We start from the raw sequence: 13,839 nt of genomic DNA on the forward strand, positions 1-13,839 counted from the left end.
ACTCTGGCTTGTTTCCAGGTGGTTGTTGCCACCATCTGTCTCCTAATGTAAATTAGGTTGAACTGTCTTAAATGCACAGGAGAAATCAAAGAACACTATTGTCACTGCTCCCCGTTTCCCCAGCAGCAGGTTTGTTGAAACCATGATTATATTTGGAAAAATTAAGTTGCACAATACAGTCTATAGCATCACAGTAAAAACAGAATAAACATTTTTGATTTTATTCTCACGTTTCCAGATTCTTCAGCTTTATTCAAGGTCATGTGGGAGCTGGAGTCTAATCAAAATGTCACCAGGCGAGAAGGAGCGACTTTCAGTACATTACAAATCAGAAATGTTTCACAAAAATTGGAGCTCTGAGTACGAAGTCAACATGGAACAATAAAATCAAAATAAAACTGAAACAGTTTGAAAAGCAACAGTGTGGTGGCCTCAGATTGTTGAACACAAGCAGCAACACAGCAGTCAAGATGCTCTCTTAAATCAAACTGCGTCTCCAGGGACACGGGGGTCAAAAGTGCAACCAGAGTGGAAACAAATATGCAGGTTTATGTCCATCCTGCCACTACAGATGACCACAAACAAAAATACCTATTTCTGATACTTAAGGACATGGTAAGAATACCACTACAGTTTTACTAATATATTGTCATATTTGCATATAGGACAGTAATGCTAATAAAAATAAATACATTGCTTTTTCCAACATGCGTGTTTTCAGGATTGGCCTTCCTACAGCTACGCTACAAAAAGTAAAAAAAGAAAAACATCCCCAAAGAATGATGCTGCCACCACCATGTTTCATAGTGGGAAGGGTCTTTTCCAGTGGAATTTTTCCTCCATGCATAACCATACAAGGCAAAGTAAAAAAAAAAAAAAAAATCAAAAACATAATTTGTTGCATATGAGAAACTACAGACACCTCTTTAATACTTGATTTAGCAAGTTATTTTAAAAGTATTTCTTCTCAAGACATACTTTTCATTCAGTTTAAATAAGACACATGGTTAAAATATATTTAGGACCAAGTAGTTTAGTCTGGAAGGATAATGAAAAGCAGTCATTTCTCCAGGTAAATTGGCATAAATAGTTTTCCTTCTTGGTTTTTCAATCAATATGTGGTTTGTAAAACAACATAACAAATAAATCAAACAAATTTTCAACTTTAACCTTTGTATAACATAATCAATCCAAGATAAATTGCTTAAAAATACCATTCATACATACATGCACACACAGTATTATAAATAAATCTTTCATTCCACACTGGCCTGCAGGACACAGTCTGATCTGCCACCAGAGCCTTGCTGGAGCAGGTAGCAAAATAATAAAAATAAAAACAAATAATTAAAAAAAGGTCTCTTAAAAACATAGTTTGCTCATTGCTGTCGATTCCTCCCTGCCGCCTCCTCATGCACTGCTACCCACTTCCCATGTCATTGCTGTGAAGTCCTGGTCTGTGAGCGTGACGGTGTACGGAGCCTCCACTCGCTCCGGCTCCACGTGCTCCTGCCTTCTCGCCGCACTGTTCAAGTTATTTACCCTCCAGGAGTTCAGAGGTCGGATTGCTTTCTTGAAGCGCTGCGGAGGAGAAGTCAGAGTCGCACCAGATTAATCCAGCGAGATTTGAACCGTTTGTATGACCACGACAGAGGTGAAGAGGGTCAATGTTTTGATGTTTTACAGCCACAAGCCTTGGGATCTCACATCATAAAATGTTGTGTAGGTACAAAGAGGAAGAATACTAAAAAATGTTTTTTTTTAACTCATGCATGCATTCCATTTTTGGATCCAACCCCCTCAGAGTCATTCCTTGTAGAATCGCCTTTTACAGCAATTAAAGCTGCAACTCTTTTGTGACTGTGAAGACAGATCTAGAGACCAGCATGTTTTATTTTTCCTGTTTGCAAAATAGTTTAGGTTCAGTTTTACTGGATATAAAACCACTGTGGACTTCATTTTCCTGTCTCACATTCTAAAACGGATTAGCTCTGTCCATCAACTCCTACAAAGAATAATTGATTTTCCTTCTACTCTTCAGTCGCCCATTACTTTGCGTTGGTCTATAACATTAAATGGCAATAAAATACACCTTTATTGTGGTTGTAATGTGGTCAAACATGGAAAAAAAAACTTTAAAGAGCATGACTACTTTTGCAAAGTCTTGTAACCGGACCTCACAGTGCCAATCCAGCAGCATACTCACTTCTTGTAGAGAGCCAGTTTCCTTGCTGATGGCCACGACGGCCCAAATGAGGATCTGCAAGCAGCAGGTCGCGCCCATGCACACGCCCAAACCTTTACCCCACCGTGGGTACACATACGAGCCGTAATGGAGGGGTGTGTTGTACATCTCCAAAAAAATGTAGATCAGGATAAACTGTGGTGGGAGAGGCACAGAGGAAGAGAAACCATTTCGGTTGAGAGAATCAATGGCAGCAGAGAAAAAGACAACACAAATGCTGCAGACGGGGAAAGAGATCAGATTGAGTCTCTGCCCTAAATATTCAACCTGGGTACAGATTCCAGGACAAATAGCAACTACAATTTAGTTTGTTTGGTAGCTTGGGATTCTGTAATCATTTCCTCTCTTTCAGCTCTTTACTTCATTCAGTGTTTGAGCTCTGATCACGTTACCTTTTCACTTGAAATGCTTCAGGTAACGCACAATAAAGAGCTGTAATAATAGTGTGAGTGATGTAATACAGGTTAACAATATCAGAGAACAATGCTGAGAGTGAATTACCGTATTTTCCGAACTAGAAGGCGCACCTTCAATGAATGGCCTATTTTGAAACTTAAGGCATTGCGTTATAAGGAGCATAGAATAGACGCTTCAGTTTGGGTTGCCAATTTGTTCTGTACTCTATCATTACACATCCACATTTATAAAGAAGTGAGTGTTTCACTCACGGTGTTGCAATATTGTGCCCAACTGCTTTCTGGGTAACACAGACCGACCGACACGCTGCCGCCACAGTCTCTGTCTCTCTTCCTCCCCTGCGCCTCCTGGCTTTATATGTATTATCAAACTTTATTAACAAACCAGCGTTCTGACAACTATCCCAGCATGCACTGCGCACTTCTTCTTCTACAGGGGAAAATGAAGTCCGCGGCTGCTTACCGTAGTTGCTAGACCTGTTGTGGCTCAATATTGGTCCATATATAAGGCGCACCGTATTATAAGGCGCACTGTCGGCTTTTGAGGAAATTGAAAGTTTTTAGGTGCGCCTTATAGTGCGGAAAATACGGTAAGTATAACTCAGTTTAGGACTAACACAAGAAGATGTTGGTCATTTTGAGCACAACTTGCAAAAACTAGGATTTGGGGAGTTAGCTTAACAAGTTATCTTAACCTAAAACAGTTTATGTTGAAATATTTATAGTAAATTTTATGTTTTCCTGTAAAGAGTGGGAAATGACTGATTTCGTACACATTTGTTTGCACTCACCAGGAGGAGAAACGGTGTGCAGAAAACCCAGCAGGCCTTGAAGTAGATCAGCACTTTGCTGCACCACGGAGGACAGTGGCAGATCATGTCAATAATGTCCTGACAAAACTGATTGATTCCTGTCAAAAAAGTCAGCGAAGAGATGCACATTTGAAACTGAATTATTGCCAGGACAACGGAGACTCGCTGCCCTGAAACTCGTTCAATGGAATGATGGGATTAGTTAGGGATGACAAGTGACGGCAAGGAATGTGAAATGGGATACCATAGAAGAAGGAGATGCCAATGCACATGAATAGGGTGATGATGATGAGGCCGAAGCTGGTGCTGAAGGAGTCGATGAGAGTGAACCAGTAAATCCCTCCCTATTGAGACACGAACAACAGGGAGGGAATATGAATGTCAAAACTTAACGGTGCACCGCAAAAGCATTTTTGATTGTCAAACTTTATCATGATTGATTTAATTTTTATAAATAAGAATCTAAACATTGTGGTAAGCACTCTTATTAAACTCTTTCTCAGTCAATGCTTTGCAGAACCACAGTTGGGTTTTTTTTGCAATTACAGTTTCAAGTTGTTTGTGTATGTGTCTACCAGCTTAGCACATCTAGATAGGTTTTTGAAAGAATCTTTGTAAAATATCATATGCAGTCATATTCAATAAATTTGAATATACTATTGAATTAGGCTCACTTACTAGCTTAAAAGTACCTTTTGAAAGCAATCTAAGCAGATATTAAAACAGACTTTTCATTAAGCTTGTATTTCTGTCTAATTTATTTTGATTTGACTTGTGTTTTTCTTATCTTCAAATAAAAAAAAACATCACAGATAGAAGTAACAGAAATAAAGACATAAAAACATAAATCTCTGTGTAATTAATTTATATAATGTGTTTCTCGCAACTGAAATGAACAAACTTTCCAGTAATATTTTAATTTATTGAACAGGTCTGTAAATCTGTCAACCTTAGTTTTCAAATTTTTCCTCAGATTCTCAGCTGGATTTTTGGTTTAGACTTTGACTAGGCCATTCTAGCACAGACATATGCATCTATTCAAATCCACATTATTCACAAATGACTCACATCCGTCACTAACAGGAGGCCCATCAGGTAGAAGGCGAAACACAGGGCTCCCAGGAACAAGGACTTGTGGAAGGTGTTCCTTCTGAGGTTTGGGAACTCATCCAGTACGGCTGTGGTGATGCCCTCCATGTTACCGAACTGCCAGGCGAAAATAGGCGTCATGTCAACCACTGACAAACAGATTCCCATTCTTCCTGATCAGTCAATCTTACCAGAGTATCGACCCCAAGCATGAAGAGCATGAGGAAGAACATAATGGACCAAAACACTGAGCCAGGCAGCAGAGCAAGCGCTTCTGGATAAGCAACAAAAGCCAAACCAGGACCTGAGGACGCAAATGGATTAAATTTAGGATTTCTGCCGCAACGCAAAACGTGTGGACAAAAAGAAAGAAGCACGGCAGCTACCTCTGTCTGCCACCTCGCCAACAGGCACTCCCTTCCTCCACGCCATGTGACCCAGGATGGAGAATATAGCAAATCCCGCAAAGAAGCTGGTGCCGCAGTTCCCGATTGTGATGACAATAGTGTCCCTGAAATGAGCAGCAAATGTTATCGCGATCAGGGATGACAGCATCGATTGAGCGCATAATACAGCCCACCTACCTGATGACGTTGTTGTCGAACTTATTGTAAGATGCCATAGAAAGCAGCCCACCAACCCCAATGCCCAAAGAGTAGAAGATCTGAGAGGCTGCATCATTCCAGACCTGAAATGTTTCAGGGAAAATTCAGTGTGGATCATGGAAAAAAAGAAGAAGAAAAATGCAAGTTTTTTTTAAAGCCTCTCAGCCCAATTGGATCCTGGAGAGAGTTTGTAGAGTAGCTTACACAGTTTGTCACACCTGCTTTAATTAGATTGTTTTTTTAAAGAGTTTGTGTGTCTGCCTTGGTCAATGTCTGGGAGGTTTGCATTAAGCACATTCAGTGTGGTTATTTAATTAGGTTATGAATTTTAACTCTTATCTAATAAATATTTTATTGATTTGTCTATGCTGGATGGGTTTTTTTTATGTTTAGGTTTTTGAAATAATCGAAAACTGTGACTTTACAAGTTACATGCTTTGTCAGCTATTTCAATTCCGCAGTTTGTCACCCTGTATCCAAACTTCAAAGTATTTTATGGGATTTTATGTGACAGATGAACATAAAGGACTGTGTATTTGTGCATTATTAAAATAAAATAAAATAAAAAAAAAACACACACAGGGTTTTTAGCTTGCATTTGTATTTGGTTCCTTTAACTTTGATATTCCTACAGAAAATTCAGTGTAAACAAGATATGAACATCTCATGAAGCGCTGTTCAACTCATCATGAATCTGATAGAGAACCTGTGACGAGACTTGAGCATCAACGTTCACGAATGCACAATTTTTTTATCTGAACGAGTTTAAATTTCAGCATTCTTCAATGCGCAAAACAATTAAGTCACTAAATGTGCAAAGCTGCCAGAAACAACTGTAGCTGTAATCGCAAAGAAATGTTCTGAAACTATTGCTGAATGCTTAGAATTGCTGAATTCTTACAGGTGAATAAATCTGAAAATCATATAATATTCTTTCCCTTTCACAATTATGCACTGTGCATTGGTCTATCAGGGAAAACAGAGAAAATACAATGGCCTGTGGTTGTAAAGTCACAAAATATGAAAAAGTTGAAGAGGCGTTGATACAAAACAACGTGCAATGCGCTCTGACGTACCTGTGCGTTGGCTAAACGGCTCCAGTCTGGCGTGAGGTAGAAAGCGACGCCCTGAAGAGATCCCTCCAGTGTCGCACCTCTGATGATCAAAACAATGAGGACAAAGTATGGGAAGGTGGCCGTTACATAAACCACCTAAAGAACACAGACGTCACAAATGTTAAACTCGGAAAATAGAGAAGTACGGGGAACAGATTGAGTCGGGAGTTTCAAAATTTATTTTATTTTATTTTATTTTTTTTGGGTGGAAAACATTTGAGGTAGTTCACCTTGCCAGAGCTGCGGATCCCTTTCAGCATACAGAGGAAGATGATGATCCAGGCAGCCAGCAGGCACAGAGCCAGGGGCCACCGCACAGGGCCCGGGTCGTGAAGACCCTCACTGTTCACCACGCCCAGTACTTTCTCACTGAAAGATGAGCAAACGTTGATTATGGAAACATTTTAAATCATATCTGTTAGCTGAGAAAAAGATAATCAGGGTTTGGCTCTTAAGAGTTAAGATATTTATATAAAGCTAATGCCATTTATATTTGATCTTCAGATGTATTTATTTTTTATCATTTTATGTCCATAAAAATGTTTTTCTTCATATTCTAGTAATGGTATTAATATTTTCTGAAAAGTTTAAATAATATTTATTAAAATTCACTCCTGGCTTACCAAATTTAAAATGAATTGCAAGTGTGGAAATAAGTTTTGATAATAAATAATAATTGGAATGTATGCAATGTACACGTTTTAGCTGAAAAAGAGATTTTAGCAATAGGCAACAAGAGGTTATAAATCTATTTAATATTTTTTAAAACTAATCTAACTTTAAATTTACTGAAACTTTTGTTTAATAAAGCTTGGGATATTAGCCAAATGAAGTTACATTAGATAAAATAAAATTGAAATTTTACACCTTTTTCAACCGCCTTTTGCCGAAATGACCCCAGTGTTGTAGAAGAACATTTTACAAGGTGGGAGAATACTGGAAGACAAATCTTTGTCTATTTTTCTAAAGAAAAGTCTTAACATGGGATTTCCTCCATATATTACATTATTAGAAAATGTATTTATTTTAATGCTTTTCTTTGCAATGGGGGCTCATAAGTATGGAGGATGTCTTTGATTACATTTTTAGTTTAGTCACATTAGAGAAAACACAATTTGCATTTCGAGTATGAACTGTGGTGGAAACAATGCACTTACTTCCAGAAAATCTCTGTCGGAGTTCGGGGTCTTTCCGAGGAACTATTACCAACGGTGCGATTAGCACAGATGGCGACATTGGCCACGGCGTCACATGACCAGGGCAAGGGGCTCTGGAAAGAGCTGCCCAGGTAGTAAAAGGTCCACGCTATGATCACGTTGTAGTAGAGACACACCAGCGTGGACACACACAGCATCCCAATCCCAATGCCTACAGAAAAAGACACAAGTATGAGTGTAAGAAAAAAAAGACACTATTATGTAAAAATGTGCAAAGAAAAAAAGTTTATGTTGAATGAACTGAATTGCAATATTCAGAAAACTTTGGGTTGTACTGTACAACCTAAAGTTGTACAGTACAACTAAAGAACAAAAAAAAAAACATTATTTATTTATTTTTTGTTCTTTAGCTTCAACATGCTAATCTGATTCTGGCATTTTAACTTGAACAAATTTTTTACCTTCGTAAAACCAACTCGAGTTTGATTCATTTTTGTTTCTTGCAAAACAACAATTATGCCATTTGCTTTTTGAATTAAACACATATATTGAACTTTTAAACTGCAGATGTATCAGGCTTTTTGCATTAGCATTAGCTACACAATGTATATGGTGAGACAGTGAGTCAACGTGAGTCAGCAACTGGAACCTTTCCTGGACTGAACCCCTGACCTGATGATAAAATAAAGTTGAACTGGATGTCTTTTGTTTCTTGTAGGCATTTTTATGTAGCGTTAACTACAGCTGCTCTCAAAAGACTTCACACCTTTTACAAAAACATATCATTTTGGCAAATGAGATCGTTTTTAATCATTTCAAACTTTTCCCCCACAAATAATGTCACATTTATTCGGAACAATTAACAGAAAACAAGAAAATCTGTTACAGGGAAGAAAATAGAAAGAAAAAAAGGTGGAACTCAACTGCATAAGAGCGCACACAACTTTAAATAAAAGCTTTTTGATAACATCACTTTTTTGTCACATTTAGTACTGAATGCTAGCTTGGCCCTTAGAGTCACTGCATACAAATAATGCATGTTTTTTTGTACCCTTCAGCTGACTGATACCTTTGTACAATATGATCATTTTCACATTTTCTAACCTGTTTTAAGACTGAAGCTTTTGTTAAAAGATGAAAATGAGGGAATGAGGAAAATCCCACTAGACCAGCTCATCTTTATTTCACATTCATCAGATTTGTCTCACAGCAATCGATTGGAGTTGTGAACACAAGTAGACTAAATGTTGAGACTGTATAAAAAGGTGATTTAATACAGCATGAATGTGCACACTCATGCAAACAAATTATTGTAAGTTTCTACACTGCAAAAACTTTGGAAATAAGACTTTTAAGTAACTTCTCAGCAAGATAAAATAGTTTGTTTAAGTTCATTAGTATTGATAAAAAGTACTAGTTCCATTGGCAGATTATTTCTCTTATCACATGGGAAAAATGTCTTGTTATAAGTTAAATAATTTGCCAAATGAAACTATCATTTATCAATATTAAGGAATTATTTACGTAAAACAAGCTACTGCATCTTGCTGAAAATCTACCCATAAGTTAGTATACTTGAAATAAGATAAAACTAAGATAATTGCATTAGAAACTAGACCGAAAATACTTGGTAAGGTTTTGTGTTTTGCAGTGTTCTTATATGTGACGAGTGTTTTTCAGTTGAAATGTGCGTCAAAAAAAAAAAAAAAAAAAACTGCCGTTTTTAACAGAGGTGTTTACGCTTCTAAGAGTCACTGTGTAATTAGTGATGTGGACAACTTAGTGACTCAGCAACTTGTATTGTGAACTTTAACACAACCTGAACCATAAATAAATAAATAAATAAATAGTTGAACCGTGTTAACTTCTTTTATCCAGATTATGTATTTATTTAAAATCAAATATGTTTCACTTTAGGCAACTAAAGCAGTCAGGCATGTTTAGCTTGAACTGCATGACATATAAGCAATGAGGTGGCATGCCAGCATGAGTCAGCAACCTGTAATTTTACCGGATTGTGCTGTTGGGTTGGAGCAACGTGACATAAAGCAAAACAGACGACATGGAGATTTCTGAAGAATTAACATTGCAGACCATGGTGAATTTGGGGGCATTAGGTCTCCATAAATATGCATACTAACTAGCCAAAAAAAAAAAACTTGATGATGTAGGTCATTACCTTTAAGCAGAGGGCAGCATTTCCACACCATGATTGGGCCAGCTGAGCCATACTGGCCTAAACTCAGCTCCATGAGGAAGAGAGGAACTCCCGTCACAAACAGCATGATGAAATACGGGATGAGAAACACGCCTGCAAAGAAGGGAAACAGGCCAAGATGAGGAAAACCAAAGCTGGTAATGAAAAAAATGTAAAAATCACACAGTAATATTCTGGGATTATATGATGCTTGTGAAGGCAGGTTTGATTATAAGACCATCAATTTTAGGAGACAGCTTCATAGAAAGACGTTAATCTGTTGTGCAGTCAGTCAAGCTTCAACATGTTTAATCTCAGATGAGTGGATAGAAAATAGACTTCAAGTCTGGTGTGTAATCAAGGGAAAATACTATTTCTGCTTAGACGGTTTGTGAAAGCTGTGAGACTCGCGATTTTACAGAGAATCTGCCAAATAAGTCAGTGTGCTGAGGAACAAAGCCAACACCCATGGAGTTGTGCGAAGACAACCTCTAATCCAAATCAGTGCCGGGAACCATTCAGCACACATGCCTGGGTTTTAAAATCAGGATATGCAGCATGCTTTATGGTAGCTCACCTCCTCCATTGCGGTAACACAGGTACGGGAACCTCCACACGTTGCCCAGACCCACGCAGTAACCGATGCAGGACAGGAGGAACTCGTACTTCCCTCCCCACTGATCCCTTGGGGTAATCGTAGCCGGATCGGGAACGGGACTGGGGACTCGGGTGTCAGACTGCTGCGGTGGCGTCGGTGTAATTGCTGGGTTGAAGCCATTTGGAGAAACACTATGCCCATTCAAATGTGATGAGTTCTAAAAGATATAAAATTAAATTGCACAGACGACATTAGTAGAAATGCATTGCAGTTTCTGATTGTTACTGGCAGCTAATCAACGTAAAGCTGTTCGTAGCTATAAGGAAATTTAGTCGATGTAATACTACAAGAATTACTTTACATTGCTAACTCCTCTTAATTCATATTTTGTTTGTGGTTTTGATTTAATACAGATAAGTATCCAGTTCAGTCATAGACCAATTTAAATCAAATTAAATACATTTAATTGACGATGATTAAATTCTGCAAATAATGCCAATTGGTGAAAGTTTTCTTCTATCAAAGCAAGTCATTAAGTTTACACTTACAGCAATCTCGTCACACCGAGCAAGCATTTTGCAACAACAGAAAGGAACAACTCCCTTTTAACAGAAAGAAAACTACATGGTTAACGACAGCAGTGATGTGATGCTATAGGAGGAAAAGCGTAACGCATTAGTTGCAACAGCAGTTACTTTAATGTGTTTGTCCAGAAAAGAGACAAGGTCAAACAGAGCTTTGCACATCTATTGATAGAAAGTTTCACATATTCAACTAGATGTATGTTTAGGCTTTGAGCTGACCATTTTAACACACAAATATGTTTATTTAAACCATTTCATTGCATCTTTGGCTGTAGTGCTTTGTCCTTCTGGAAGGTGAATCTCTCCCCCAGTCTCAGGTCTTTACAGGGTTTCCGCAAGTGTATTATAAGCCTGGCAGGCCACCAGGCTTTACTTGTGCCCCCACCAGGCTAAGCATTGCTTATTTATTTAAGTCTTTTTAAAATGTTTGCATTTTTTAACACTTTGGTGTTCAGGTATTGATCTTCCAATCGTTCAACAACACATGTTTATCAAGTGATATTTTGAAATTTCCTGTCAACTTTAAACATTTTTTAACTCAAAAACACGACGGGCCGCTGGATGAATGACTGCCCAACCACGAGGCCTAGCAAGTTTTCTGGGAGAAACCTTGCTTTAGGTAGTTTCTTTCTTTCTAACAAACATTATAGAGTGAGAAAAAGTATAAAAGGGGTATTGATCTACAAAATAATTAACCAGATAATAGAGCGAATAACAACAATAGAAATCAAACAACCAAACAAAAACAAAAACAAACACAAAACAAACAAACAAACTGGTAGTTTCTAACATGTTTTCTTTTAAGAAGATTGTCCTGAATTTTGCTCTATGTCTTTTCATCAACACTAGCTTCTTTCTCCCTGCTGAGTAGAAACATAGTAATGGCATTATTCTGCCACAACCATGCTTCACAGTGTGAATGATATTTCTGTATGCTTTTTATATTAAGAGTAAATAACAAAAACGGTTGCTTTATTCAATAAACATTATGTCAAACATTTCAAAAGGTATTAATAGTTTTACAGGGCACTTTGTAGACCTAAGAACACTTTGTATAACATGTATGAAACTCAACACTTTTTCAAAACCAGAGAATAATAGTGTACCATTTAGTTCTTCCTACAAAAGCAGTCAACATCTGAACTACAGAGGAAGTTATGAAAGGCCACAAGGAGGAACTTCAACGGAGATAAGAGCAGAGCTTCTGCTTTATGTGCTGTCACACTATGTCACACAGAGTTTAAAGATGAATTATTTATATGATTTCAGTTTTATTGTTATAACATTTTACATTTCAGTCTGAAAGGTATCATCAGTTACCTACTTCAAAAGTTTTACATACTTTAAAAAAAAACCTGGTAAAGTATAGGAAATATGAATGACTGTAATTGTATTGCAGACACAAATAAATTATATAAATAAGTGTTGCAAAAACATTTAGGAAGTGATCACCAAAACTATGCAGAGATAACTCCCTTTTAACTCCCTTTTATTTACTATTATTATCTTCATCTGACTATTATTATCTTCATCTGACTATTATTATCTTCATCTGACAGAGCAGAAAATACAGCAAATGTTTTTTTGTTTTTTTTTTATCTTTAGCTAATTAGAGATTTTAAATTATTGCAACTGAATTCAAAAAGAAGCATTCAAGTCAAATGAGTTCACACCAAGGATACCTGGGAAGAAACTATTTTAGGTTATAATAGAGACGGAACAAAAGACGTTTTCCTGGGCGGATCACCTGTATCAGTGTTGTAATATCTTAAGAATAGTTTATATGCACACATGTATTGAGTGAGTAGCTCCATAGTCTCATCTCAGTTTGATCTCAGGAGCGTCCAGTACCCAAAATAACGTCGACGGACAGGTTGGACTGCTTCATCTGATGACGGCGAAGTTTACCAGACGGTATCAGCTCGAAATTTAAAGCGGAAAAAAAAACTTGTACATTTTACACACTTATAGAGTGACGTCTTGGGAGCTCAAAACAAACAAACAAAAATGTAAGAAATTATTAAATAATAAAATAGAAACAAAACAAAGCGCCGCTCTTACCTGCGTTGCGGCTGCTGTGCCTCCACCGGCGGAGCTTCCGTCGGCTGCTCCTTTGCCGCTTTTGTCGTGCATTTCCACCCGGCAGAGGTGGCGCTTCACTGTCTAAATTCAACGTCGCTGCACCTCATTTTATGCAACAGACTATAGGAACACCGAGCTGCTGAAGTTTTTCGGTGGCTGTCGATGGAGTGGACCGGTTAGAGAGTCAGACTTGGCAGGTGGACATCAGCGGTGACGACCAGGAACCGAGCCCGGCGGAGGGTGAGGTGAGGGGCGGGGAGAGGAGACGCAGGTGCTGCATCATTCAAGAGAAAACCTCCACCTACCACTTTAAAATGAGGCGGCGACTGTTTATAGGATGTGTACACAGTAACTAGGGCAATTTGACGTAGCAGAATGATGCTTTGAAGTTTTTTATTCTTATAGAACCAATCAGCGACAAATGTGGTGAGTTATGGGTGCTGTAAGTTTAAGCCATGCAAGCTGTTCGGGTCTTTATTATTATTATTATTATTATTGGTAAACCTATAGAAGTAATTACTTTTTTTTCAAACTCACTCTTTGAGTTTGGGCTACTTTCTGTAAAGAACATAATTCAACACATATAACACCCGGAGCTGACACAACTTTGTGTATTTCAATGCTTCTTTTTTCTGTGTGTGTGTGTGTGTGTGTGTGTGTGTGTGTGTGTGTGTGTGTGTGTGTGTGTGGGTGTGTGTGTGTGTGTGTGTGTGTGTGTGTGTGTGTGTGTGTGTGTGTGTGTGTGTGTGTGCTTGTGTGTGTGTAGGTAAAGGGAGGGGAGAGGTTGTTATAAAGTGTGTGTGTTTCTTATTACCAGAGGCGTGTCTACAGTTGTCTGCAAACTGTAGACGGGTGGCTCACTAAAATTGCAATTTCATCTAAATGCTCTGCAGTCTTAGATTACAAAACTATTTATTAACCCAAACAAAACACATGAAT

The 13,839-nt window shown here is 38.0% G+C and overlaps 1 protein-coding gene across 1 annotated transcript; it reads right to left on the reverse strand.

The window, feature by feature from the left end:
• Positions 1–205: 205 nt before the first annotated feature.
• Positions 206–13,196, reverse strand: slc6a7 (solute carrier family 6 member 7). Its single transcript, XM_008427620.2, has 14 exons — positions 12,880–13,196; positions 10,214–10,451; positions 9,619–9,750; positions 7,440–7,650; positions 6,513–6,651; positions 6,244–6,378; positions 5,147–5,250; positions 4,949–5,073; positions 4,754–4,866; positions 4,542–4,679; positions 3,718–3,817; positions 3,453–3,571; positions 2,207–2,380; positions 206–1,581 (listed from the first exon to the last, which is right to left on the reverse strand). The coding sequence occupies exons 1-14, from the start codon at positions 12,949–12,951 to the stop codon at positions 1,411–1,413; spliced, it is 1,971 nt and encodes a 656-aa protein (XP_008425842.2). The 5' UTR covers positions 12,952–13,196; the 3' UTR covers positions 206–1,410.
• Between the last annotated feature and the right edge of the window lie 643 nt (positions 13,197–13,839).

This window comes from Poecilia reticulata, chromosome 14 (genome assembly GCF_904066995.2).
Source record: "Poecilia reticulata chromosome 14, P_reticulata-male-v2, whole genome shotgun sequence".
NCBI lineage: Eukaryota > Metazoa > Chordata > Actinopteri > Cyprinodontiformes > Poeciliidae > Poecilia > Poecilia reticulata.